This window comes from Clinocottus analis, unplaced genomic scaffold (assembly GCF_023055335.1).
Source record: "Clinocottus analis isolate CAN_PGR_092001 unplaced genomic scaffold, fCliAna1.0.p SCAF_8, whole genome shotgun sequence".
Classification (NCBI taxonomy): domain Eukaryota; kingdom Metazoa; phylum Chordata; class Actinopteri; order Perciformes; family Cottidae; genus Clinocottus; species Clinocottus analis.
This window is the reverse complement of record NW_027176240.1, coordinates 11,396,341-11,419,587: the sequence shown is the minus strand read 5'-3', so window position 1 is coordinate 11,419,587 and position 23,247 is coordinate 11,396,341. Positions and strand designations below refer to the sequence as shown.

Genomic DNA, 23,247 nt, shown 5'->3' with positions numbered 1-23,247 from the left:
AAAGAGCAATTAAATGTTGGTCAATGTGGAGCCACTTATAAATGCATTATATATACTGTAGTATAGTACTGCATTATATCATGTGAGCATATTCTATCTGTTCATGGTAATTTTAAGTGTCAAACATAGTGTAGTAAAAAGTACAACATTTTTCTCTGAAATGTAGAGGTATAAAGTAGCATTAAATGTAAATACTCAAGTACGAGCATGTGACAACTGTACTTAAGCACAGTACTTGAGTAAATGTGCTGAGATACTTTCCACCACTGAATGTGTTGCTAGAGAGAAACACGTTCAGGATTTTTTTTTAAGCTTACGAGAGCATAGAAATCCACCCTCTTGTGAGTAGGGGAAATGTACAGTAGCAACATCTTAAGGATAAAACTCATATTTGTTAAAAGTCAGCCGTTTTCACTTCTCCATCAAGGCAGCTCACTTCCTCAGTGAGAGATCGACTAAAATATTCAGAAAAGGAGGACAGCAGGAGGGTATGTTGTGTTTCTCTGTAAAGCAGTATCTACCACAGCAGCTGCTTGGGACTGTGAAGCTTTCTTGCTCCTGAACGGGCGTCTTCTGGTCTGTTCATCTGAGATGACATGGCAAGTAATACCCGCATGACTGTCTTTATTTCCTTCCTTCTATCAGAGTCTGTTCACATCAGCATTCTTCAAGTGCACGTCAACGGTGTGTTACTGATGGCAGCAATAGTAGTCCCTTCTCTTCGGGAATGTGAATGTCATTGGATTTGTTTCTTACTGATTATCAATTCAACAGAGGACTGAGATCTCAGTATTGTTATTGTTCAGTGTGTGTGTGTGTGTGTGTGTGTGTGTGTCTAGAAATGGCCGCAGAGGAGAGGGATACAATGTGCAGACGGGTCCACTGCCTTGAATCAATGCAGGACTCATCTGACCAGTGACAAACAAAAGGAATTAACAGGTAAAACTCACTTTTAGTTTGTTTTGCAAGAATGATCATTGTATCCAGTAAGGTGTGGATTTATGTTGTTTCAGATCAAACTTCCTGGTTATCGAAGTGAGCTCTCATTTAAAGTTGAGCTTGTATTATCAGGCTATGAGCTTATATTTAGAACGTGTTAGTAATTACGTTCCCAAAGTAATTGTATCAGGAATGTACTGCTACTCCTACAAAGCCTTTATTTAGTGAGTGTGGTGACCATTTATCATTGATTGTTCCGTTTGAGCTGTGTGGATTATTATTTATTATGAGTAAGCTCAATCAGCAGTGTCGCCCGTACTGTATTTTATTCTCATCCAGCCTCTTGAACTGCAGCATTTATTTGCTTTAACACATCTTCTACAGACCAACCAGGCTGTGTAGAAACAACAACAGCTTTCATAAAACACATTTTAAGTGACTGAGGGACATTTATTTTTTCAGACTATAAGTTTTAGCGTTAAAGATTTTTGATGAATAACTACGAGTCCTTTACAGTGGTGTCTTGTCAGTTTTACACACGTCTTCCTAAATGCATACTACATCTGGTACAGACAATACAATAATGTGGCCACTTACTCTGCATTTAACATTTGATGGTACAAATGATGTCAGTAAAATCAAATGTATTGATCTGAGGTAGCATTTCATGTACAGATGAGACCATAATCAAATCTCCATGAGCAAACAGCCTGAAGGATTGGGAAGACTGTGGAGCAACTGCAGGAGCCAAGGCAAAGAAATGGGTGACAAGACAGAGGACACACAGCCAGACATATTTATAGACGGTGAGAAATTGATACTGAGAGTGTGCACCAGAAGGCAGAGAGACAGATAGCAAATGAGAGAGGAAGAGAGAGAGAAGAGAGAGAGAAGAGAGAGAGAGAGAGAGAGAGAGAGAGAGAGAGAGAGAGAGAGAGAGAGAGAGAGAGGGCAGGGCTCTAGGTACAGTATGTGAGAACAACAGCACGCCGGGCCGTTGGGACAGACGGGGGGAGTGAGACGAAAAAAGGAGGGGGAGGAAGGCAAGAGTGTGTGGTTAAGTGCTTGTAAGTGTGTGTGTGTGTGTGCGTGTGTGTGTGTGTGTGCCTGCATGCGTTTGTGCGTGTCTGTCTGTCTGTGTGTGTGTGTGTGTGTGTGTGTGTGTGTGTGTGTGTGTGTGTGTGTGTGTGTGTGTGTGAAATCAGACGGAGACAGTGTCCAAGTGCAAGACAGTGAGCCAGGGAGAAAGATGCTCAGGGAGGATGAGGAGTAACAGGGCGAGGCAGCAGCGAGAGGCACTCAGTGTGTGTCTGGGTGTGTGAGGAGTAGTGTGTGAAGAGAGGGATGCAGTCATGTCTCTGTGAGAGGGAGCAGCACAGCAACGGTAACCATGCTGAGCCCCAAGATAAAACAGGCACGCCGGGGTAAGCACAGTCCCTCCTTCTCTTTTTCCATCCCTTCATCTCTTTTCTCTCCTTCTTTGCTTCTTTCTGTGTTCTCTGCAGTCCATTTCTTACTCCCCCTTTCTCGCTGTGTCCGCAGCGCTCCGTTTGTCCTGCTGTCTTTGTAATAATGTGACATCAATATCGGAGCCAGTACTTTTATTGATACTGACAGCAAAAAGGTGGAGCAGTGCTATATTAGTAGCACTAGTGTCATTCTGCATCCCAGTGACCATCAGTGTCAGCAGTGACCTGAGTTTTCTTGCATGATCTGAAGTGTTGAGGCTTCATCTTTCACGCCCATTTCTCACTGAGAGTTAACCGGCTCTACTATAGAGTGATGTAATCTCTTGTGTCTCTTTATTGTAGCACCCCCATGGCTAAAAGATCTGAACCTGCTAGGGGGGGACAGTGTGTAGTAGTAAACACACCCTCTGGAAGGATGATCCTCCCTCCAACAATGGTCTGCAACCTGACATTTTTTACATCAGAACATGTGACTACATCACTATATGTTCTGGGTTTATTGGGCTAGTTTTTAGTGTGCATGGTTTTGACAGGAGACTCTAGATCAGAGGATGAAAGGAATGCAGGGTTTGCCACTCGTGTAAATCACAACAGCTGACTGTCAAACATAGTTCTTCCAGCGCCGGGTAAAACCCACTGAAGTCGGGACGCCAAATATACATGCCTATCACATGACCGTGTGAAGATGAATAAGGAATTTCTAAATCAAAGGAACAACTCCTGGCACTGAGATTATCGTGAGGCAGAGTATAGCTGTGCTCTTCGTAGCAGGTGGTTGCAATAGACAACTGACACAAGCTGTTTCAGGTGGCTCGAGTTGTGACAGTTGTCAACTTATCTCAAGGAAATGGACTGGTATTGGATTATAGAAAGGAATATCCACATGACATGTCTACCCTGACAGGAAGGATGTTGTATGAAAATGCACACAGCAGGGCAATATATTAGCAAGCAGCAGCTTTAAGAATCCCTATTTATGTGTGTGCTTAGGCGGGGTTGTGTCTTTATTTGTCCTTTGGCAGTCATCTTATTTGAGACCAGAAGTGAAAGTAAGACCATAAAAGATGTGAAGAAGAAGTGCCTGTTCTTTCTCCTTCATGAACGCAGTTGGTGAGTGCAGTGGCCACTTCGCTTGTCAAGTTTTGTCCGCTTGCCACCTCTCATTTGCTGTAATGGTATTCTCCTTTGATTAGATTTCCAGCTTTGCTCTCCTCTGACCCTTTTATGCAGCATCATACAGCAACACAGAGCTGGATCTGCACTCAGAAGATATCAGCTGAAACCTACAGCAGTTAAGTTGTGGAGGGTCTGACAGGAAGTTCTTGGTACAAATCTGAGCTGTGGTTGAGGCTTCTCATTTTCTGTGTGGCTTTTGAAGACATTTGAATAAAAGATGATGTGCTTAAAGTCAAGAAATAGTGCACTATATAGTATAGGTGCCAAAATACCATGAAGAATATGGTCTCATTCATATTTCGGTTATAACAATACAATTAATGCATGTGTGAACTTTACATTGGTTGGTAATCTAATAAATTATAGCAGTCTAATGAGTTGAATGATTGAATTACTGGTAGTTGCAGGATTGAATATCCAAAAAGTATTAGCTGTGGTGGTGGATTGGTACTGTACTTAGGTACCCGATGAAGTACTTGTACTGGAGTTCATTATTTCCATCTGATGTTGTTTTACTCATTCCACATCAGTACATTTCAATGAGCTCAAGATGCAGTGCATTGTCAACAGTAAATAAAGTAGTTTACATTTGCTCCACTGCATCCAAACACAACAGCAAAATGCTCAAGTAATGCATTGTTAATAATTAATATGATTATACTATAATGTAACACTGACTTGGACCATTTTCATAATCCGTACATAACGTGAACTTTAACTTTCATTTCTAAGTGGTGAAAAGTAACCAAGTCCATTTACTCAGGTACTGAAGTTCACATTTGAGGCCATGTTTTTGTACTCAACCTGCATTTCATTTTATTCTTTTACTAAGCAATATAAGAGAAATATTGTATATTTCTAAATCTCTTTACTACATTTACAAGTTTCTTTACAGATTAAGATTTTATATACAAAATGTATGATACATTTTGTAAAATATTATGCACCGTTATAGAATAATGTACCCAAAGTATAAAACATAGATGCTGAACAGTATGAATGCTAACAGAATGATGCATCATAGATACCTCAATGATACATATTATACATCAGTGAAACACTCGGAGGAGCCATTTATCTGCTTTATTAGTGCTTTTTACTTTTGATACTTTAAGGACAATTGCTAATAATAATTAGATGATTTTACTTATCTAAAGTACTGAATACTTAACTTTTATGTGTAATGGGGTATTTTCACTATGTGCTATTGTAAAGGTAGTGAGTAAAGGATCTGAATGCTCCATCACTGATTATCACTATTGAGCCCACATGTGTATTATTGTATTAACCTTACTAGATACAAAGTGATGCACTTTTAGTAACAGTTTATTTCCTAAAAAGATAGCAATTGTATCCTTGTACATGAGTTCTTTGCTGACAGTAGAGCAAAACACCAGTTCCTCTTTGGGATTTCCTGCCTCTTCTTTAAGGAGGTTAAAAAACCCGGCCACGTCTCCTGTATTAATAGATCTTGCTCTGTCTGCTCCTGCTGTCAGGATACAGTTTTGTTAATGGCTGCTTCGCATGGTCCCTAGTCTTCTCACTTCCCAGTAATCATGATTCTGCAAATGAAGGACATCCAAAAAGGGAAGAAATTAAATGAGAGATGCAGACGGAGAGCTGATAAGCAGGAGAGAATGATTTCAGTCCAGGCCCTTGCAGATACCCTTCCTGCTGTCCTCAGCAGAAAGCAAGAGGCAATTAACAGGAAAAAAATACACTATTGATTTCTTTCTCTTTCTCTCTCTCTCTCTCTCTGCTTTCTGTTTATCTCTCTCTTTTTCTCCATGTGACTCCCCAGGGATCACTCTACTGTCACTGTTTTTGCTCTATACTTTTGATGCTAATATATAATCCATGCTTGTAATCAGTCTGTAGCAGTTAAAGTGCAACCTGATCCAGAGCAAAACTCCTCTCTGTGCTGCAAAGAAATTGAAAATTATATATGCCCTCATTAATATCTGAGACACATAATAAAATGTAATGAAATAGATGGATGAATTTCATCTTCAACAGGATGTCTTTTCTACAAAATGGAGGCCATGCCTTGTTTCATTGACTTAGGAGGAAATCTGGATGCACAGTCAGTCCTGTCGGCTTAGCTGCGCCCAAGAGAGACTTTTGTGAATAATGATTTGGGATTGTCTGTGGGTGAATTTTTTGAATAATAGCACAACAAAGACAAGAATGAACATGAATTCTCTGTCTTTTTGTCTCTTTTTTTGTCTAATCTCTGTTTCCTCATCTCTCTCTATTTTACGCTAATTCTGGTGCCCTACATCCTGCAAGCTCCCCTTCCCCTCACTTTATCTCTATGTGTGTGTCCATGCAGCGCGGTCCAAGAGCATGGTGCTTGGAGAGTTGTCTCGGGTCTCCAGGCCCTGCTCTCCTCTGGATCAGGAGAAGGCACTGAAGGCTGGCTGGCTGAAGAGACAGAGGAGTATCATGAAAAACTGGCAACTGCGTTGGTTTGTCTTGAGGAACGAAGCTCTGTATTTCTACAAGGACCAGGATGAAACCAAGGCACAGGTGATGCTCACAAAGTAACACACACAAGAGAGTTAACTGATATCATCTGTTGTCCCAGGAGGCTGCACTGCTGCACATCATGACTAATTTGGATTCAAGGCCTGTTACATATTCAAGCTTCACAAATTCTTCTGATTAGTATTTTCCAGCAGGAAGCAATTAATACATGTAATCTCCAGCTCTGAAAATAGCTTATTGATTCTTTAAAATAAGGCGACAAAATAAATGTTGCAGCCCTCAAGTAAAATGAAACCCTTTTCTGCATTATGTCACGCTCTTAAGTTTATTTTCATGATAAAACTAAAGCTGGGTAAATATCCAATCATCTTTCACACAAAAATCAGCTCCATAAGACATCTCCACACATTTCATTGAAGTCGTAGTGTGTTGTTATTGCCCTCACACAGACACTGATAATGTGGTGACTAGATGCCCTGGTGTTCTGCTGTCAGCACTTAGTAGCTAACCTTTGACCCTCTCCACGGTGAAGGGATCAGAGCTGCACAGTACAGGAAGTGCCTGAGGGATAAATACTGTAGATGTTTCCCTGAGTCATCCCTCCCTCCACCAGCGTTGCCTCCCTCTGTTGGACAGATGCCAGGAGCTCAGTGTTCTCAGAACTCTGTAATCTTCTACATGCACCACACGTCCAAGTCCAGAACCGCTAATTGATGTATTGTTTGGCCCTTGAATACCGTCGATACAGGTGTTTTCCTCAGGATTGCCTCTCTTTTTTTGCTATAGGGTTGTATTCCCCTTCAGGGCAGTCAGGTCAATGAGATGCCTGCCAATCAGGACGAGCCTGGTCGTCACCCTTTTGAAATCGTTCCAGGTGAGTTGGCATGTTGACAACTCTGTGTGTAAGTAAGTAAGTAAGTCTGCTGAACCATCTGTTGCGTAAGTGTCAAACAAACAAGATTTGTATATCCTGAGCATTATCCTGATGCCAGGTTTGCTGTAAATTACAGAAAATATCTCCGTGTTGCTTGAAATTATGATCAAACTGTGAATTCAGCAGGTCTGTGTAAACCTTGTTGACCCAGAATCAAAGTGATGAATAGGGGTGACATAACAAAATAAATCAATAGCTACACATAAGTCTCAGGCCACAACGCAACAGCAGAAAGGATGGGATCTCAATGACCATGTTTCTAATGGTTCCACAACGGCTTTAATCATCTCAGCTCTCGACAGTGTGGGATTGGCATGATGGTGGTCAAACAGTGGACAGTATGTACAGCAGATAGAACAAAGGGCCTGCATAGACTAAGTTAAGAGTTGGACAATATGAGACAGTTTACATTGTATAACCTTTGATGTAATGGCATTGTGGAATACTCATTCATCGGTTGTAGCCCCTATTTTACTCTTGTGATCCAAGTTCAACATGAGCCATTTCTGCAGCAGGTTGACTAACACCCTGACATTTTATCCTGAGGATGAAGTTTCCATCAATGATGGTAAGAAGTATTCATGTGTTCAGCTATGATGCATGTCACCCCTGTTGAATACTTTGGATGGAAAGCAGATTAAACAGTTTATTGTTTACATCTCCCTCTGTGGCTTTCTGTGTTGCTGGGATCAACAAGGTGGAAAAACTGAAAATTGAATGGAGACCAGAGTCTGCCTTTAAGTTAAGAAAACCATATTCAGAAATCTAAAACACTTTGATGTGCTTTAGAAAATGGTGAGCAGTTGTGCAAACAAAATGCAATTTGTAGTAAATGGGATTGTTGTCTTAACATGTGAGATGGACAGAAAGACAAAGGAGACGTGGTGCAGTGGCTGGTGTCCACAGAGAACACTACTCTTTCTGGGTCATTTCTCTCACACAACACACCATGCACCACAGTGCATAACTTAATATTGAATGCAGGTACTGATATACAGCCTACACAGCCAACCCAACAAAATCCAATTACAAAGATCATTGTCTTTTGGATTGTATCATAAGAAGGTTTTCATTAGTAAAATAAAAGTAAGAACATTTAATGATTAGCAGCTGTGATGCTTTTATTTCTTTTTTTAGTAACTGAGTAGTGCTTTCCACCTCTTGAAAAACAACCGGTTGCAATATCACATGAAGGGAGAGACTTTCACATAGTGTAATCAAAGCTCAACTAAAATCAACTGAAATGTCAAACTGAAATGTCAAACCAGGTGGTATCACGCTGTGTGCAGCCAGAAAAAGGACAGGCAGGGAGGCAGAGCTGCATGGCTGCGTCTTTGTACTTTACAGGGGTGCTGGAGCTAATAAGGTTATTAGAAATACTGATAGTTCGACAAATGATACAACTCATCTGTATAGCAAAGTCATTTTAAAAGTGGTATCTGAGCTATGTCCGATTCTTTATTTGAAAGACTGTGGCTTTGAGATGTGTTAGTCACTTTGTCCTATTGATCCAGAAAGTAATGAAATACGTTTGTGTTTTCAGGAGTGGCTGGAGAAAAGGATCGAACAGGCATCAGCCACGAATCATTCCTGCTGATGGCCAACTCTCAGAGTGACATGGAGGAATGGGTCAGAGCCATCCGTAGAGTCATATGGGCCCCTCTTGGAGGAGGTGTGATTCTCAAGCAGTTGTATACATACAGTACAAACACAAATGTTCACATAAAGCAAATATGTCACTAACTCTTTCAAAAGAGGACTTAAACTTATTTGGCACACATAAGGTACACATAAATAAACATTATGTCTCTTAATGACCAGACTGGTGTTCATTTCCTATGTGGATGCAGGTGTCTTTGGGCAGCACCTCGAGGAGACGATGTTGTACGAGGCCCAGTGTGGCTCTCAGCGATTGGTCCCTGTGCTGGTCGAACAGTGTGTGTGTTTCATACGTGAACACGGGCTCCAGGAGGAGGGCCTTTTCAGGGCCCCTGGACAGACCAATCATGTTCGAGAGCTGCAAGATGCCTTTGACCGTGGCGAGAAGCCAGTGTTTGACAGGTAACGCAGTGGGAGGAGGCATTTTATCGATAGCAGCATGCCAAGCTATAATCTATTTTGACGAGTACTGGATGTTTCCCTGTCTCTTACAGTACCACGGATGTCCACACAGTGGCATCACTGCTAAAACTGTACATACGGGAGCTTCCGGAGCCTATAATCCCCTTCTCCAAATACACACAGTTCCTTTCTTGTGCTCAGCTTCTCACCAAGGACAAAGTAATGGTAATCACGTCTGCTTAACACTTTACTGGTACATTTCCAAACTCTTGTCTTAACAATAAACATGTCTTATTTTTCTTTAAGGGTAAAGGGGAGCTAGGCAAACAGGTGAAATCCCTGCCCCAGGTCAACTATAACCTCCTCACATACATCTGCAAGTAAGTCCACACTGTTTTGTCATCTGCTGTAAATCAGACAGTGTTAAGCCCACTCATGTGACTATGATGGGTTGTATTGTTGCTGCTGTCCCATTCACTGTTTGATGATTTGTCAGCCTGTCATACAAGAGGAATAACATTCATTACAACTACAGAACTACATCCTCGTCATCAGGGAAAGTGCCATCACATTGATTGACTCTGAGTGCCCATAATTGCATGTCTTATCTGTCTCCTAAATCTATTTCAATATGTTGAGCTGAACGCACACATCACAGAGTCATGACTAAGTACTCCTTTTCTTTAGTTTCAATTTTCTAGATAAAAAGAACTAAAGGGGGTTTGACCAACTTTAAGCAGAGCAGTCAACACTTTTTGATTTGATAATATGTGGAAATAAGTTCTGATTTTGGTTCTTTCTACTCAGGTTTCTGGACGAGGTTCAGTCTCACGCCAATGAGAATAAAATGAGTGTTCAGAATCTTGCCACTGTGTTTGGACCCAATATCCTTCGGCCCAGAGTAGAGGATCCAGTTACCATGATGGAGGGTTGGTGATAGTGTAAATATATGTACTAGCAGTAGCACAACTTGTAGCATAAACATGCTTTCTAATCAATATGTACTTGTATGTGTATTTGTCATTATAAACAGGAAGTTCACAGGTGCAGCACCTCATGACTGTGCTGATCAGTGAACACACCAAACTTTACCAAAGAGAGGAGACAGAAACTGAGGCCAAGATTCCCCCACAGCAACAGCAGAGTTCTCTCCAACGGTGCAAAGCTGAATGGCTCTCACAAGAAGACCCTGACCCCCAGTCCTCCAAAGCCCCTAAAGAGGAACCCCAACCTTCAACCCCTTCTAAAGACAGTAATCCGACTGCACTAAGCCCCATTACAATGTCGGAGAAGTGTGAGGATGGTCAGATTGAAGGAAAGGGCAAAAGTAAGACAGAAGAGAAAGTGGATGGACAAGCAGATAGCAAAGCTGAAGCTAGAGGTGGAAGCGAGGTAGCTGTTAGCCCCAGTAAACAAGCTAAACCCTTGCCCTCCTGGAGGAGCTCCTTCAAAGGAGGTGCAGCATCTGTGGGGCAGAGGGGGAAAATAGGGGGGTCTGCGGGGGATGTGTCAGCAGCTGGTGGGAGCAACTGGCTGATGAATGGCCTGTCATCCCTCCGAGCTCACAGGCGCACCACTTCATCTGGTGAAAGACTTAAAGATGCTACTATGAAGGATTCAACCCTATCCCTTAAAGATACCACTCTTCCACTTAAGGATACACAGAGAGACTCTGAGGAAGACTCCTCTCAAACACCTCTATCCCACAGAGCCCTCCAGTCCCACAGACTGTCTGCCTATGACAATGTTGGCCCTTCCAGTCTAAGCCTGCCTGCTGACACATCCTCCATATGGACGTCCTTTGAGATCTCGTTGGCCGATCCAGAGGGAAGCGATAAGGCAGTTAAGTCAGAGGAGGGTCAAGAGAGACCCACCGAGGGGAGGGACAGTACAAGTCCTCTGGATAACAGTGCAAGTGGTACCGAGGATGATCTGACAGGAACAAATGAAGGTCTCACCAACATGCTGACCGAGCTCAAGCAGGAGCTGAAGAAACAGAGGACAAGCTACGAAACCTGCATTCGCAAGTAAGAATGAGTCACTTGTTAAACAACCAATTCAAATCAGCATGAATTGTTATTTTTAACCTTTTCTCCTCTTATTTGAGGTTGGAGGAGTCCTGTTCTAAGTACCAGTCCCAGGTAAACCGCCTTGAGGAGGAGCTGGACCAGGAGAAAAAGAAGTTTCACATGCTGGAGATCCGACTTAGGAACTCGGAGAGGGCCCACCAAGACGCAGAGAGCCGAAACCTTCTCCTCCAGGAAGAAATGGAGGAGTTCTTCAAAACCCTTGGAGATCTGACCACAGGAGCAACACGGACCAACTAGACGAGACAAACCTGCCTTCATCTGGTCCATTAGAGGAGGAGGGGCTTAATTACTGGGAAAGCCAGTCAGCTCAAAGCTTTGAAGACCAAATACCTCGAGTGCAGTACTACTTGCCATCGTGTCCTCTTTAGTACAGCCGTCTTGTGCCTACACTGACAAGTGCCGGTGCCAAACAAGAACTTCTCTGGACCAAGCAATCATTTTATCATTCCGCTAAATTCCTTACTACTATACATCATTTGTCATGTAGCTGATTATTTATTAACTTAGTGAGCGGAAGAAGACTAACTGATAATTTGAGGTACAGTCTCCACATACACACCCTGTTCGTTTCCACTGAGGAATCCTATTCTCAAAAGAAATGTTAACTCAACAGTGAAAGAAAAAACAATGCGAGACATTAAAATTCTACCGTTTTATTTGCTGGAGTTGAATGTAGACAGTTTCAATTTTTGATGGATATAATTGGTCTGTTAGTGAGGCCATTTCAGATCCATAGCTGAACATACACAACTGGCCCGATGAAAACACAACACAAACCATCCGAAGATTGCAGCATCATCCCAGCAGTGCTGGATGGCTTTCCCACCTTTCCTCTAAATGTACCTGCACTAAAACCAGATTTGCTCAGAGAAAACTCATGCGTAGTCTATTCTATCTATTCTCTTTTTGAGGAGATGGAAGAGAGGAAAACGACAAAAAGAGGAACAGTCGGTTGACATTGTGGCCCAGAATGGGTCAGGACATGCGTCACAATCCCCAAAGTGCATTCTGGGAGCTGATGCTAAGGGGTTACTGCCTGGAGTGCCCAACCATGAAAAGGGCGAAGGGACAGGTTGGGAATTTGAGCCATCAAATACATCCAAAGGTTACCATGGCAGGTTGCAAATGCCTGTTTCCTGACTCTCAGAAAACATTCATTTACAGTAAAAATGTACAGATCAATCACTGACTATATTAATCTATGAATTATATTGCACAGAAAACAAAACAAAAAGTAAACAAAATGCATATAAATAGTACTTCTGAATGAAATGTACATTACATACAATAGATGCCTCATAGCTTGAAACAAATAAATAAAGCAAATACAGAAAAAGAAAGTCTTTTTTCGCATTTCTTTTGAATGATGTGTGCCATGATATGCATATTGTATCTTCAAAAAAACGTGTGTGTGTGTACATGTGTGAGGTAGAACTCAGAAAGACGCACTATAAGAGAGGAGCATCTGCAACAAAGAGGATTGAAAATCATTGAACTGAGTAAGGGCACTTAAATTAAATATGTGAAATATCAGACAGCTGTGAATAATGTCTGAAAGAACCGGCCAAAAGGGTAAAGTCACTAATTTAGACTTAGTCTCTGGTGACAATCCCCAAATACAGAACTCATTCTAGCCAGTGGAGTGGCCTATATTCAAATGTTACAGTGCTAATAGTTATCACTGGCTCCTCACTACGCCACATTTCTATTCACTTACATTCACCCTGTTCGTCCTCATCCAACAGACCATCGCCTACAAACTACATCTAAGTATCTAAACAAGTTCAAACACAGTCAGTTAACAGTATGCTATAGTAAAAAAGAAATTCTGTGTCAGGGCAAAAGACCATTTGACTGCTTGTCAAGATGCACACAATCAAGAAGTGACATAATACTAAGAAGTAGGTTAACTTGGATACAACAAAGGACGCTTTCTACAAGAAAGATGAGGAACGATATCAAAATAAAAACAATCAGTGCAATCAGATCCAAGATGAAGTGCGCTATCGTCTACTGTTAAAAAGAGAATTGGTTTAGATTCATCCAAATGTCCGAAAAACAAACAAAAAATACCAACTGAATAATCAAAAAGTATAGCCAACATAATATTGCAGTGCTAACAATGTGGTATTTGACTGTGTAGCAGCAGCTAAAAACAGCAATGTGTAACGTACACTCGTATCACGCTCTCAAAACATACATATCAGATTCACATCGAAACATACTTTGATTCTTCGCTGAAAAAATACAGTAATAATGATACAATTTCAAACCACAATAATTTACAGCAGTATAAGTTAGGGAGGGGAAATAAAAACAAACTGTACATTAAAAGCGCAGCTCTACAAACTAACATGAGAAGTTCCATTGGCCTAAATCCTCTCCCATCAAAACACACTGATGAGGAGAAGTTTGCTTTTTGTGTGCAGGTGTGTGTACACGTATTGTATTCGTGTGTTATCTGCAGCAGGCCAGTGCACCCAGAGAGGTGTGGCTGTCCAAGCTGCTGTCTGTTTCAGAGGTTATGGTGTGGTCACTGCTCGGGTCAGTGGGCTCTGTGGACATGGACGAGACATCGTTGGCCGAAGAAGAGGAGGAGGAAGTGGGCTGAGGGGGGCTGTCGATCACTGCTGCACCTGTGCTGCGAAAAACACACGTCAACACATAGGTTTCATTGAAATACGCAAGACACTGCCTCGGTCTGCTGAGTCACAAATGCAGATATACACATGGCCTCAAACCAAGAAGCACTTTGACTTGAGGTCAAAAGAGGCGTAGTTAAAACAACTTTATTCTGGACATTTTACAGCTTTATTTTATTTTCAAAATTGTATGGCTTTATCCATAAAATATATAATATTTAATATTTATTTACTGTATTCATTCAATATTAAAATTTGATTTCCCGAATCTCTGATTATAGCCCAAATACACCGTTTACAACGTACACTGAAATATAGAAATGTTGTTGAACTTTTTAACCACATTTATCACAGATTGAACCTAATGGAGATATCGTGGTCAAACCTGCAAACATGAATGCATATATAATTTATTCAGTTAATGTGGATGAAATCAAAAGTATTACGGTCTGTTCATTATTTAATCTTACAGAATGAGACACCCATCATGTGATTCACTAGATTAGTATCCTTCCCACGTCTTCTCATCTTCCAAAGTTATAATGATTACTCACCTAAAGGAGGTGGCTGGCCTCTTATCACACCATTTCTTTTCCACTCCTCCCAGTCACTGACTTCCTTATAAATAAGCACTAAAAAATAAAAGATCAGAAAAAGGTTAAGTGGGGCAGAAGGGACAGCAAGAAATCATTGATGTAAAGATCACAGAATGTGATACACTTGTAGAGTTCACTTTTAATCACAGACAGTGCAGTCCTAAGAGCATCATGTTCCTGTGCCGGCGTGGTCTTCTAAAAATGAGTGAAGGGTCATTATCACCTGGCAGGGGTTAGGATGAGCTCATCCTGCTGCCCAACTGAAAATTATATTTACTCATGGTTTAAAGTCCGACCATGCTCCACAGAATCAGGTTCCACACAGTGGAAAGCACAAGTTGAGAGGCTACAAGGGGCGTTTCAAATCATGCACTGCACCTTCTGGCAGCTAGAGTGGAGATGCAGAGCTCCTTGAACAACAATGTGTGTAAACAATTGACTGCATATCTACACATTTACTGGATGTCCCACTGAGTTTCTTTAGACATGGTGTATTTTTGTGCTTTCCATGAATAGAAAATAATCACGTCACCACTGGTGAACTGCTAATGATAGAGTCTGACCAGCAGACTATTTCTATTTCATGGTAAACACGTGTGATTTGGACAAATTGCAATGTATTATGTATAGTGGATTGATTTACAGTGACTAGCAATTGCAAATAATTATATTAGATATTAGATTATTAGACTCACCTAAGTATTTTATCAGATTTTTGCCTTCAAGATTACTGAATGAAACCTAGGAAATCCCTGTGCTGCCTCAGGAACAGAGGTACCATAATACACTTGAAACTAACGTGGAACATGTCTGAAACATGTGAAAAATGACCTGTTAAGAGACGTGTTAAGAATTTTAGTATGCCGTCTCACCTTTCCACTCCTCCACGCTATGCTCCCTCTCCTCCAGCTGTTTCTCTAGGATCCTTGGAGGGGGCTGAGAAAGAGAAAATGGCTTAAATGGCACATTGGTGGTAGAAGAGCATTGCCAACTTTCCGCCTCAAGTGATGTAATTGAAATCTCATGTGACCCATTTAAGGATCATGCGGTCCGAACAGCGATCCACTTACTGCTTCGACTTCAGCTGGGTCGTACCAAACATTGATATAGGGGTGCTGCAGGGCCTCATCTACAGAGATGCGTTTGGAGGCGTCAATCACTAACATCTTGGCTAAGAGATCTCGAGCTTGGCTCGCTGAGGAAAGAAACAACAAATACATAAGATGCTCCGCTATTAATGAAATATATTTGATGAAGGAGTTCTGAATGGTTTAGGTCATGATGGGAAAACACACAGTACCTTTCAGTTTGTTGTGGTCAGAGTCGGCAGGGAAGAGCACATCTGGGAAAAGTTTCTCAAAGCTGTACCCGGCATAGCGTGGCCTGTTTTCGACGTACGTTCTCACTGACTGGTTCAGCTTCATTAGAAAATCCTGAGATGGAGTGCCTAGCTGCTCAATTACCTTGTTCCACTGGTCGATGTCTGATGTATATAGGTTAAGGGAACGCACATCATTTACTCCCACACACGTGTAACACACCATTAGGGCAATCTGACATTTAACTTTCTTTGGAGGTGTACACGCCATCATCTCTACTTACGAAGTCCACAGACCGACATATACTTAGATCACAGAATCTAGTGATCTAGATACTCACTCTATTCCTATGCAGCCAATACATAAATATCATTCATACTCTCTCAGCAACTAACCTTTATCAACTGGTTTGGCTCGACAGTGCAGCACAGAAATGGTGATGGAAACTTGAGAATACATAGCAATTTGAGGGAAACGCTCAGGATGGTGTTGCTGTTCATTTCCCACAGAATGAAGCGATGACAATCGATCAATCAAGCAATCAATCAATGATGGGGAAGGATACGATCAGTGCCGGGGAACAAAACGCTTCCCCTGATCATCTCAGCCACTATGCAGCCCACTGACCATACATCCACTGGAGGCGGACATTTAGATGACGGGATGGTGGGCATGCAAACAAAATGGTGAAGTAAAAATAAAAAAAAGCAGAATGGCAGTGAAGTTGATTGAAATGAAAATGGAGAACATGCAGCATCAGCTAGATATATGAGAGAAAGAGCAATGCAGTGCTGAAGCAAATGAAAACTGACATGTTTACAGCATGCCGGCCAAAAAGCTTCAAAAAAGGTATGTTATGACAAGTCTCTATAGCCTGGCACAACATACTGTATTCAAGCCAAAACCTAACCAGGGGGAGGATCTAATAGTCTGACAGCACAAAGCACAAAGAATTTACAAAGATTAAGACCCAAGGATACAGTCCCTTCCTGGGAAGAGGATTTTATGGCGAACCATTTCTGCCAGTATGCAGCCCACAGACCATATGTCCACTAGTGAAGTGGAATATGGTAAATAAAGAGGATTAGAGCAATGCACAACAACAGGTTAGTTACATAAAGGAGGTTAGTTAGTGAGCAGTTTCTTACATCAAAGTTTCACCATGTACAAAAGCACCATGTGGATTACAGGGTTAACAGAAAGATTCACCTTAAGGTTCCTGTGTATGGGTTATAATAGATCCAACGATTTATTAAGCCTCTATCTTACAAAATGTCTGGTTTACTTTTTCAAGATAATATAAGGTGATGCAGATATGGTAGTCAAAATAGTTAGGAACCTTAATTCACATACAAGCTCACTCCTCTTTAGAGATGAGGCCTTTTGTGAATTGGGTCACGATGGTTTGTCATATGTAAAAAGTTGGCCCATTAAAAAAAAGTGTGGGAAACACTGCTCTACACAGTGTAACATCAGTAAAAAATAAATAAACAAGGGTTGACAGCGTGGATTGCCAGATACAGTAAATAGAACTAACCATTGGCTTGGTAGCCCATCCCCAGGATAACCTCTGGTGCTCTGTAGTAGCGTGTAACCACATACGGGGTCATCAGGAGGCCCGTGGCTGCCGTCCGAGCCAACCCGAAGTCCAAAATCTTCAGTGTACAATCTGACTTGACAACTATGTTACTAGGTTTGAGGTCCTACAGAGGAACACATACCAAAAACATGTATTTGTTTTAATCTTTTCGTCACTAAATAGCAATAACAAAGAAAATGGGGATGAATAGCTGCGGATTTAGCAACAGCTAATCTACTGATTTCTCCTTGTGTTCAAGTAGAAGAAAGGACATGATGGAGAGAAACAACAAAAATAACAACATCTTGACAGATTATTGTGATCACAATATTATCTCTACAAGTCACATGATAATAACGTGCTCCATTCTCCATCATGACTAAAATAGGTTCCAGCTCCTGCAAGCAGCTGCTTCTGAGAGATTACATTTTGTCTTTGTCATGTTTCTCTCTGCAGTACAAATTGTTTATTATGGTGTAGTAGAAAAAGATAAAGCCTCTAGATTTACTTCAGACACACTTGCACTGAGCCAAGGATGTCGTTAAAATGCCTCTTTTAGTTAAAAAGGTACAACATGAGCGTGGCGACCGGTATCACACCACATTGGGTCTTCCTCAGGGTGTGGCAGGAAAGAGAAGTCCTGAAACGTTAACTACATCCTGTGGCTGGTGCTTGCGTTTCCTTAAGGGAGCCTAAGGGGTTCGCTTTTTCTACAGTTAACAAGTTTGACTTCACCACATTCACCTGGAGCTTTAGAAACAAGGGCTCCCAATGATTTCTCCCTTTTACTTATTAAGGTGTTTTGCTTGCTACGGCAAATGCATTTGAAGCCTTGGACAATATTTATTTCCATTTTTTTTTCAGGTTTTCTGCTTCCTTATTCTAACTAAGAATTATGATTTACAGACTGTCTCTCACTGATTAGATGCAATTGCTTACCACCTACTTATTACTAATCCATATGGGGAAATGATATATTCCTCCTAGAAGGTCAGAAGCCCGTACCGACTATTAATAATTTTCCATCTATATGTTTTTTTATAGAGGCTATATGTCTCCAATATATTTTCAACTCTGTTTTGTTGTCAAGTATAAAACCATATTCATCATCTAATAGTGTGCCAGTTGACCGTTTGCCCTTACAATTCAGTGTCAAGTGTCACAGAGGGTTTAACGGGCCCTCTCCGGGACACTGGCCTGGCATTAGTCTGTGCAGTCATAGTCAGCTGATGCTTACCCTGTGAATGATGCCGGCAGCATGGAGGTGTTTGATACCACACAACGTCTGATATAGCAGATAGGACAGCCTCTCGTGGTCCAACTCCATCTGAATGACCTGGCACAGGTTGGCATCCATCAGCTCCATCACCAAGTATCTGACAGGGCAGAACAAGTCCACATTAGAGGCTTGAGAAAGCTCTTCAGCAGGAGAGAATGACTCAATTGCATGAACAATACACACTGTGTGCTCTAAAATCACACACTTCACATGTAGTTACTTACACATCTTGGAAATCCTCTAATGATTTTTGTGGTGTAAATACGTTCAATAGGCCAATGATCTGTGGGTGTTAAATGAAGCAGAAATATGTTGTCATGACATTTACTAGGACACAAAGCACAGTTAAAGCTCAATACCACACATTTAAGCAGGCAAAGGGCATTCTAAAACTTCACTCCACTCTCTCACTGGTCATATGACAATGAATATATATATTCGTATACTTACATTTTTGTGATTGACACATTTCATTAGGACTAGCTCTCTGTACGCCCTCTTGGCATGGGTTTGATTTTGAAACGGCCGACTTAGCTTCTTAATGGCAACATTTCGTTCAAGGTTTTGGTCATAAGCAGAGCTTTGGGAAAAAAGTAAGCAAACAGTTTCAAAATATGCTCAAATGTGTAGCATAATAGGTATTAGACATTACAGGTTATGGTGATTCCAATAGTCCAAACATATCTGTCTTTATCATGAACAAATAAAAAATACAAAAAACAAACAAAGTATGATAATTTACAGTTTTAGTGGATTCATATTTTAATTTCTTGAGAAGACATTAACAGAAATGTTATTTGGTGGTCATGTTCTGGTGACGTATTGGAAACTGTGACTTATATTTCAGCAAGAGGCTGTTGACTGAATATGGACAAGGTTGCAACACTCACCAGACGATTCCCTGTGCTCCTGAGCCGATAGGTCTTAGATTCTGGTATCGCTTCAGTACTGTGAATGTTGAATCCCCAACATCTAAGCTGCAGAACTCTCTTTCTTTTTTGTTTTTGTTCATGGCGAAATCTTCAATTACAGCTTTCTGTGCATCCAAAAATGTCCTCTGTGGACACAAAGACAGGAACACATTTAATTATTTTTGAAAGTTTACGCCACAGATATCTGCAGACCAGCCAAAAATGAGAAAGTCAAATTAAAATCCCTGCTACCAAAAAAGCAGATAAGAACTGAAGGAGAAAAGCCACCGCTGAATTTCACACTTGAACACTGCGGTTCCTTATCTCAGCAACTCAGCAAACACACCAGGATGGAAGATTGGATACCATCCGAAGTGGTGGCAGAACAGCAGACCACGGGGAGGTCTAGTCCATCATAAGAAACATGACTCTTAGAATGACTCTGTCACACTGGAAAACCAAGCCCGGTGATAATTCCTGTGCATTTGGACTCCAGCCCAGGACTCCAGCCCCGCTCTACAAGCGGGTCTTCCACAGGCACATGTTAACTGGTTCAAGTTGCACCATGCGGCAGTGAGCCCAGATAAGACCCAACACAGAGATGCCAATTTGTGTGCACAACATCCCCGTATTTGTATCATTAAAACCATCTAACATTTAAAAAAGGAGAAAACTCTAACATCCGCTTCCGTTCCCCTTCTTCAGTTATTATGTAAGCAGCGTAATCACCCACTCCCCACTCTTCCATCCTGCCGACACACAGTCCATATGAGGGATATAATTGCCAGAATAAAATGAGTCAGCTCTCCTTCTGTTCCTCCAACGTCACAACGACGTGCATAACATCCACCTCCCTCACAACATGAAAATAGACATGCCGCCTCTTTTTATGCTTCAGACAGGAAGACAATTACACTTGTCTGCATTTTGAAGGCTCAAATGACATTGCAATACAGTACTGGTGGTATATGGTATATACAGTTATTTGTTACTATGTGGTAATGTCATTATTGGAATAATGACTATCCATAAGGATAATTAAGGTCAGGTCAGTGCAGGGAGGAAATCACAGGGTGATTTTATCTAGTAAATTGTTATTTAGTCACACACACCATTAATATTACTTCCCCTGCTGTGAAATAACTAGTATTGATGCGTACGACTACACACCGCATCGACAAATACCTCTGAAATCAATGGCACCCTATTAGATTGCAGTTGTGTGTCAGCTACAGTATTTACACTGTACAATGTACAAAGAATGCAGCGGCCACATTAGTAGTCTCAGCAGCACATAAGAAATCTGGACCTCAAGGCAGAGCACTCTAATACATGTAGGTGCCTTGTGTGTCCTGCAAAAGCTGCATATAGCGAGGTCATTCCTAGAGCGCACTGTTCCCTAATGACTTAACTTCTGTTTTCTCTAAACAAGCTGCTTCATGAGTTAATGAGCAGGTTCAGAATCACACACTGAAAAGGGCAATTCAGATCCTGGCAATGGTGGTTCCATATATTAGATGAAACACATTACATAAATGAATAAATCAGTATATATATATATATATATATATATATATATATATATATATATATATATATATATATATATATATATATATATATATATATATACACACACATATATATATATATACATATACATCCATACATACATATATACATATACACACACATATATATATATATATATATATATATATATATATATATATATACATATACATATATACATATACATATATATATATATATATATATATATATATATATATATATGTATACACACACACACACACACACACACACACACACACACACACACACAATATAACAATATATGGTGTAGCTTTATCGTCAAGCACATAACTGATGCAAACAGCCTAACAGGTAGCACAATACATAATTATTGTGGGGTACCATCTCCTGCTCGTGTACATGCACCACTCACATATCCTCCTCATCTAGGTGCCTTGTGTGTCCGTATGCACAGCCTTCTCTGGTCCACACATGCAAACAGTCAGCAGGGCGGACACAGACACAGATCGACTCCATCGTCAAGGCTCCGATTAACCGCAGAGACCAGGAGCACCATCGATCCGTTATTTATTGCAACTCGATGGGAGCGAGTTAACCTTGGCCACACGACCTCTCGTCTCGCCTGGTCGGCGGCGGAGGTTTTCTGGCAGGAGCACGCCTGTAAAAACGGCAGAAAAAGAGCTGCGCGTGCTCCAAACGTAGCAGCCAGAGTACGCCGGGGCGCCGCGAAAGAGGACCATATTGCAGCGATAATGACAGCCACACCGTGATATGACGAGGCCTGTTGGAGAAACACAGTGCGCAGTCGGTGCACGAGCTACACTGCCTCAATTTATACGCGATCCGTAGGCGAGGCCGTGTCGCCGACGGACGCATCACATTGTAACGACACGGGAGTGTTTTAGCTCGGTGATAAATGGAGCTACGGTGTAACACCCGTAAATAACAACCACGTCGGTTAAGCAGCATGCATGCACGGAGCGACATGCGACCCTCCCCCATGGCCAAACAATAAGCACGTCTGAAGAACAGAGGTGTGAATCCTCATCTTACCTCTGTCATCAAATGAAACGAGCGATCCCTGCGCGGTGCGATCAGCGGTGATCGTGTTTGTCTATGTCGCCGGTAAAGGGTGATTTATTCCGATGTGCGGCTTAAAAATACATGACCTCACCGAATCCACTTGCCTACGTTTCCATCTGGCTACTACTGACAGGCCAGGACGCGCAGTGCGCACGGGGCATGCGTCCCAGCAGTACGTCACTCATCCACAGAGGCACACCCACCACCTCCATCCTCCTTCCTTCCGCCTGTCTATAGCTATCTCGCAATCTAGAAATCAAGCTATTTATCTATCTAGCCCACTTCCGTTTAATGTTATGTTGTGTTCGTATGTCTGCAGTGAATCTGTTGTAGGTCTGATTGGCCTCACTGCATGCTGTATATTGATATATATAAATATATATATATAAATAAATGATATAATTAAATAAGTATATCTATATATATATATATATATATATATATATATATATATATATATATATATATATATATACATATATATATATACATAGATATGTATATATATATATATATATATATATATATATACATAGACATGTATATATATACATATATATATATATATATATATATATATATACATATATATATATATATATATATATATATATATATATATATATATATATATATATATATATATATATACATAGTGAAATGAAGAGTGAAGATTAAGAATGAAGCTGCACTTTATTTCTTTATAGTTGATGACATTTCTTTTTCTGATTTCAATAACGAAAATGACTGAGAGAGGTTGCCAGGCTGTGTGATTCAGGGTTCACTGAGCACCCACAGATCAAAAAGTAATTCACAGTTTCCCTGGAACTAAAACTAAATGCATTGGAAAGAGATGCCCATTTCACCTCACAAACGGTCCTTGCTGCAGAATCCGTCACATTTCTCCACATGTCCACACAAAGGGTATGTAGTCAGAGTCAGCTTTAAGCTAGTCAGGACACCATTTACATTCATAAGTGTCAGATATTTCTAGTTTGTCGATTATTTATGTCTGTTGTTCTTGCTTTTCTTTTTTTTTACTGTTTGATTTAAAATATGTTTTCCTATTTTTTTGTATTGTTAACAAAAAGGTGAAACTGCAACCCTGCTATCATGATTGACATC

At 40.9% G+C, this 23,247-nt stretch overlaps 3 protein-coding genes across 14 annotated transcripts in view; 2 read left to right on the top strand and 1 right to left on the bottom strand.

The window, feature by feature from the left end:
- si:ch211-223a10.1 (putative ZDHHC-type palmitoyltransferase 6) overlaps positions 1 to 584 on the top strand; it is a 6,190-nt gene extending 5,606 nt beyond the window's left edge. The window contains exon 12 of one of the 3 annotated variants that reach the window (XM_068567452.1): positions 515 to 584. The gene's annotated coding sequence lies outside the window, so the exon portion shown is untranslated. Of the gene's footprint in view, positions 1 to 427 lie in introns of all 3 variants that reach the window. The other 2 variants (XM_068567450.1, XM_068567451.1) reach the window with 2 other exon arrangements.
- arhgap22a (Rho GTPase activating protein 22a) lies at positions 515 to 12,482 on the top strand. 7 transcript variants are annotated; one of them, XM_068567443.1, is made up of 12 exons: positions 574 to 599; positions 840 to 939; positions 1,615 to 1,745; positions 5,917 to 6,113; positions 6,858 to 6,945; positions 8,549 to 8,677; positions 8,856 to 9,066; positions 9,159 to 9,285; positions 9,373 to 9,446; positions 9,874 to 9,995; positions 10,100 to 11,093; positions 11,174 to 12,482. In XM_068567443.1, the coding sequence occupies exons 3-12, from the start codon at positions 1,637 to 1,639 to the stop codon at positions 11,391 to 11,393; spliced, it is 2,271 nt and encodes a 756-aa protein (XP_068423544.1). In that variant the 5' UTR covers positions 574 to 599; positions 840 to 939; positions 1,615 to 1,636; the 3' UTR covers positions 11,394 to 12,482. The 7 variants fall into 7 exon arrangements, with proteins under 7 accessions (XP_068423541.1, XP_068423544.1, XP_068423540.1 ...); XM_068567439.1 differs by having other exon boundaries at positions 9,159 to 9,291; XM_068567440.1 differs by lacking the exon at positions 1,615 to 1,745 and having other exon boundaries at positions 515 to 599; positions 9,159 to 9,291.
- Positions 11,794 to 23,247, bottom strand: part of mapk8a (mitogen-activated protein kinase 8a) — a 12,285-nt gene continuing 831 nt past the window's right edge. For 2 of the 4 annotated variants that reach the window (XM_068567454.1, XM_068567456.1), the window contains exons 2-12: positions 19,462 to 19,628; positions 19,022 to 19,151; positions 18,796 to 18,854; positions 18,530 to 18,668; positions 17,251 to 17,416; positions 16,694 to 16,765; positions 15,695 to 15,877; positions 15,465 to 15,589; positions 15,267 to 15,330; positions 14,353 to 14,430; positions 11,794 to 13,792 (exon numbers count right to left, since the gene is read on the bottom strand). In XM_068567454.1, the coding sequence (XP_068423555.1) occupies positions 13,614 to 13,792; positions 14,353 to 14,430; positions 15,267 to 15,330; positions 15,465 to 15,589; positions 15,695 to 15,877; positions 16,694 to 16,765; positions 17,251 to 17,416; positions 18,530 to 18,668; positions 18,796 to 18,854; positions 19,022 to 19,151; positions 19,462 to 19,628 (1,362 nt within the window). In that variant the 3' untranslated portion in view covers positions 11,794 to 13,613. Of the gene's footprint in view, positions 13,798 to 14,352; positions 14,431 to 15,266; positions 15,331 to 15,464; positions 15,590 to 15,694; positions 15,878 to 16,693; positions 16,766 to 17,250; positions 17,417 to 18,529; positions 18,669 to 18,795; positions 18,855 to 19,021; positions 19,152 to 19,461; positions 19,629 to 22,092; positions 22,278 to 23,247 lie in introns of those variants that run through there. The other 2 variants (XM_068567455.1, XM_068567457.1) reach the window with 2 other exon arrangements.

What these genes read in the sequence shown, in the direction of transcription:
- arhgap22a (XM_068567439.1), top strand. Translation starts at nt 1,637, where the DNA reads ATGAGCAAACAGCCTGAAGGATTGGGAAGACTGTGGAGCAACTGCAGG. An exon ending in ATGGGCCCCTCTTGGAGGAG is followed by an intron (nt 8,678 to 8,855) that starts GTGTGATTCTCA and finishes ATGTGGATGCAG; the next exon opens with GTGTCTTTGGGCAGCACCTC. An exon ending in TCACCAAGGACAAAGTAATG is followed by an intron (nt 9,292 to 9,372) that starts GTAATCACGTCT and finishes TTTTTCTTTAAG; the next exon opens with GGTAAAGGGGAGCTAGGCAA.